At 62.4% G+C, this 4457-nt stretch overlaps 1 protein-coding gene across 9 annotated transcripts in view; it reads right to left on the bottom strand.

The window, feature by feature from the left end:
- SPTAN1 (spectrin alpha, non-erythrocytic 1) overlaps positions 1–4457 on the bottom strand; it is a 58460-nt gene that overhangs the window by 462 nt on the left and 53541 nt on the right. For 4 of the 9 annotated variants that reach the window (XM_034664625.1, XM_034664626.1, XM_034664628.1 and 1 more), the window contains 6 exons: positions 4074–4091; positions 1505–1559; positions 955–1151; positions 791–844; positions 565–711; positions 333–480 (listed from right to left, as the gene is read on the bottom strand). In XM_034664625.1, the coding sequence (XP_034520516.1) occupies positions 333–480; positions 565–711; positions 791–844; positions 955–1151; positions 1505–1559; positions 4074–4091 (619 nt within the window). Of the gene's footprint in view, positions 1–332; positions 481–564; positions 712–790; positions 845–954; positions 1152–1504; positions 1560–2833; positions 2897–4073; positions 4092–4184 lie in introns of those variants that run through there. The other 5 variants (XM_034664622.1, XM_034664623.1, XM_034664624.1 and 2 more) reach the window with 3 other exon arrangements.

The raw sequence follows: 4457 nt of genomic DNA, 5'->3' as shown, positions 1-4457 counted from the left end.
CTGGAGGGAAGAGGCCGCCTGTCAGCCCAGCCCTGCTGCCCCGGGGGGGGGGGGGGGGGGGGGGGGGGGGGGGNTTTTGGGGGGGAGGGGCCGCCTGCCTGCCCCGCCCTGCGGCCCGGGGGGGGGGGGGGTGAGGGGTGGGGGTGGGGAGCTGGAACCCCCAGGGCCGGGCGGAGTGGCAGTGCTGAACAGGGAGGAGAGGCCCGGGCCCCACGAAGCGCTCCAGACGAGGTCTGTTTACTTAGACTCCATTCCGCCCCTGGGGCAGCCACGGGCTTTACTTTTCAAGGGAACCCTCCAGCCCCGTCCCCAGGGCAAAGCAGAGGCCCGACCTGGTACAGCTCTTCCTTGGTCACGTAGGGCTTTCCCTCGGAGCTCAGGGCCCGGAAGGCGCTCTCGATCTCCTCGCTGGATTTGACATTCTCCGTCTCGCGGCTGATCATGAAGGCCATGTATTCTTGCAGGGAGACATGGCCGTCCCTGGAGAGGGCAAGTGCGGTGAGCGAGCAGGATGCGGGAGGAGCCGGACCCCGAGCCGCCTCCACGGCCCTCCCTCCAGCTCACCTGTTTGGATCCACGGTGTCTAGGATGGCCTCGAACTCGGGGTCGGGCTCCCCTTCCTCCACCATGGGCAGGTCATAACCCAGGGAGCGCAGGCAGGACTTGAACTCCTGGTGGTTCAGCCGGCCGGACTTGTCCTTGTCGAAGTGTCTGCCGCACAGACAGAAGGCTGCTCAGCAAGGCCCGGGGCTGAGCCCGCCGCCCCCACCCAGGGAAGACCGGAACTCACTTAAACATCATGCTGAATTCCTTGAGGGCCTCCTCGGTCACTCCAGTTGTGTTCCTGAAAGAGCGGGACGGAGTTAGCAGGTGGCGCCTCTGTTCCAGGCCAGGAAAGGGAATGCGGGGCCCTGGGGGCCAGGCTCAGGTGGTGGCCATGCCGGGGGCAGGTACCTGGCCTGGATCTGCTGCTCCAGGTTGTGCTGCATGCGCATGCCCAGCTGGTCGAGCTGGTCCCACTGCTGGGCCAGGCCCACGGTGCTGTGCTCCGTGTATTTGTTGTCCAGGATCAGGGCCTCCTCCATGGCCGCCCCCAGGTCCTCGATCTTCTTGAGCTGACTTCTCATGGCTCGAATCTCCTGGTGCTTGCGCTGCAGGCGGGGGAGCGAGGGTGTAGGGCACGGGGGCTCTTGCCTCGGTCACCGGGCCTGAGAGCCTGAGGAAGGGCCCTCCCGGCCCGCGGCCTGCAGGGCTGCGTGGGATGGCGTGAGGGGAAATCCAGAAGCCTCCGTCCGGGGAGGGACCAGCCAGGGGCAGGCTGCCAGGAAAACTCTACACTAAGAACCAAAGGCCCCTCTTTTCAAGTAAGACTCCGTGTGGCAACCGTCAGAGACAGAAAAGCCTTTTCTTTAAATGATGGGGTCCTGTGCCGCTTTATGCAAAGGGAAGAAGAGCACCCACCCAGCCTACTTCCTGCCTGAGTATCGACCAGGGGGGCACTTACTTTGGTGGCTTCAAGCTGGGATTCCAGGGTCCCAGATTCTTCCACCATGCAGGACCTAAACACAGAAGCACGGTGAGGCAGGAGGGCCTGATCGTGAGCTCAAAATTAACTATCCCCAGATAATAGAGCCTGCTGTCTTGACATTTTTTTTTAAATCTCTTACCAAGAAAAAGAAAGCTATCTGCTATTGGCCATCTTTTCCTAAGTGGCCCTGGGAGCCAGGGAGGGCAGGGAGTCTTTCTCCTGCTTCAAAGACAGGACGCGGCCACCCCAGGGGGCGTGCCACCCGCCCCAGGTCAACTGGGGGGCCGGCGCCGAGCCCCACCCAGCCTGCTGCCAGGCTAGGACCCTTTCTCGTGTGGCTCCTCCGGCCCAGCCAGGCTGGGACCTGGCCCCTCATTCAAGCTAGGCCCTCAAGGGGTGCCTGAGGAACTGAGCCGAAGTGCTCCATGGGATGACAGAGGGGCCACGGGTCTGACAGCACGGCCCCTCCGCAGCCACGGGGGAGAAAGCTGCTCTGTACAACCCTGCCACCTGCCCCCGGGAGACCTTGCTGGAGCGGCAGACAAATGGAGAGCCACCCCAGAAATCCCTGGAGTCTCCTGCAGGTTCCTGAGGAGGGGAGCCACACTGGAGGGTGGGACAGCCGTGGAGGAGACGTGGTCAGACGACCCCTCAGACACAAAGCCAGGGTGCTAAGAGATCGTGACCAGATTTGGGTTTTGAAAGTGATTCTAACTCTGCCCAAAGGAGGCAGGTGGCTGTGATTAAGCCCCAGATTCAGGCTCCACGAGACCGTCTGGGCCAGAGGCTCCCAGGGCCGAGTACTGAAGAGCAGGGGCGCCCCAGGGAGCCTCCATCTCCCCGACGTTACACAGTGTGAGGTCACAGAAGGCCACCAGTGAACGAAGACAACAAACGAGTCGGGGTTACGTGCAGGGACAAGTCACACTGTGCGCGTGTCCTTGGTGGGCTTTTAGCCCGGCCTCCCCTGCACCCACGTATGCCCCAACCTACCCTTTCAACACCCAGCGAGCCAGGGTTAGCTCTGAAATTTCCCCAAGTTCAAAGTGCTCAAGCAAGGCAAGGCACCAGGCTTCCTCCTACCCCCGCAGATCAGACTCACAGTCACGCCATGTCCCCCAGGGAAAAGCAACACCCCCCGGACCCGGGGGCAGGAGGCTGGGTGCCGGTGCAGTGGGAGGAGGACAGACCCCTCCTTCCCAAGCGGCCGAGGGCGGTGGGTTAGAAAGCGGAGCCGCCTGGGGAAGTCAAGAGTGCATTGGTAAAACCACAGTGAGGGAAGAAGAGAAATAAGAGGAGAAAAACCTTCCAGACAGATCATCCCCAACTTCATACTGATAGACACGAATGACCCGACGATACGCTATGCTAGTCAAAGAAAAGAAACCAAATGAATACACCGAAGGCACGGGCAGGCAAGAGCAGACCGAGACAGACACGCGCCACAAGGCCCAAGCTGGCAGTGCACAGGCGGGGCAACCTGGCGCCCAGGCAGGGACCTGGTGGGGCTGGGCTGCCGGCCACAGGGAGGACAGGCGGCCTCAGGGCAGCTCACATGGGGACCAAGCAAGACGGGACAGGGCTAGGGAGGAGCCACATGGGAAGGGGAGCATGGCACCCACGGAGACAAGACCAGATCGGCAGACGCAGCCACAGGGCTGGGGAGGGGAGCGGAGGCCAGGTGGCTGAACTCAAGCCGCAAACTGCGACCCCTAAATCCCTCCCCCTCTGCCTTCGGCACAGGTGGTCGGGTCCGCGTGTGCCGGTTTCTCCCGCTGCCATGCTCGGACGTCCCACCTACCCATCTGCAGAACCCCAGGAGCGCTAGTCTCAGCCACTGAGGTTCCCCCCACTCTGGCTTTCTGTGGGCGCAGCAGAGGCCAAAGCCTCAAGGAGAGGCTGCTCCGGGACTGGACTGGGCAGGGCCGCCCTGCTTCTCCCGGGGGGCTCCTCCCAGCCTCGTCCCTCCATCGCTCGAAACTCCAGGCACTGCTGCCTTCTATTAGGGCAAACGATGCTCTTCCCCTTCCCCTGGGAACACGGGGTGGGGGGTGGGGGGTGAAGCCCTGGGGGAGGGGTCAGTGCACAGCCGGGGACTCACTGCACCCGCTGAATCTCCTCCTTCAGGAGCTAAGTACGGTCCCACGGGAAAAGCGGCAGAAGAGAAGCCCAGTGAAATCCCAACGGCTGAACCAGCATGGGGATTCTCAGAGGCTTTGGACTCCAGCTCTGGCCCTCTGGCTTGGTCACATCCCCGACCTGACAGAGCCCTTGGAATCTGAACAGGAAGGTGGGGGTGGCTCCCCTCCCCAGACCGCAGGCTGTCAAGGACAGTGTGCTGTGGGGCAAGGCACGCACTTCTTGTAGGGTGACGGGGACGGAGGTGGGGCGCGGGTGGGCCAGGGGAAGTGCAGCCCGCCTGGGGCAGGAAGGCCCATCCTGGGATCCTCTGCAAGCCAGGCCACAGGGAGACAGAGGGCAGGGGGACAAGCACACGAGACACCACCACACCACGAGCCCGGAGAAACAAGAAGACAATATTAACCCATCGAGGAGATACGTCCTGTGCAGATGGGATCCAAGCAGCCGCAAGACAAGGTGGAGTCCAGACAGCAGCAGTCAGGAGGTGGGGGACAGAGAGACACGAGAGAGAAAAGAAAAACAAAACCAAGAACATCAGTACCCACATCGTATTCAACTCTGTGCAGTGTATCACCGAGGTGCTGTCTAGGACTGACCACCGGCCCGCACGGTCCCACCCAATCCAGGACACCTAACAGCTTGATCTTCGGGAAAAGTACCTTCGAGAACTGTGCCCAGCCCTCTGGCTCGAGCCAGACCAGGGTGCACCCCTGACCCTTCTCTCCTTACTGCGAGCAGAACCCCCACCCAGAGAGCTGGAGGCCTGGGAGCAGAGCGTGGGGGTGGG

This window comes from Ailuropoda melanoleuca, chromosome 7 (assembly GCF_002007445.2).
Source record: "Ailuropoda melanoleuca isolate Jingjing chromosome 7, ASM200744v2, whole genome shotgun sequence".
Lineage (NCBI taxonomy): Eukaryota > Metazoa > Chordata > Mammalia > Carnivora > Ursidae > Ailuropoda > Ailuropoda melanoleuca.
The sequence above is the reverse complement of the archived record's forward strand: the minus strand, read 5'-3'. Positions and strand labels throughout refer to the sequence as shown.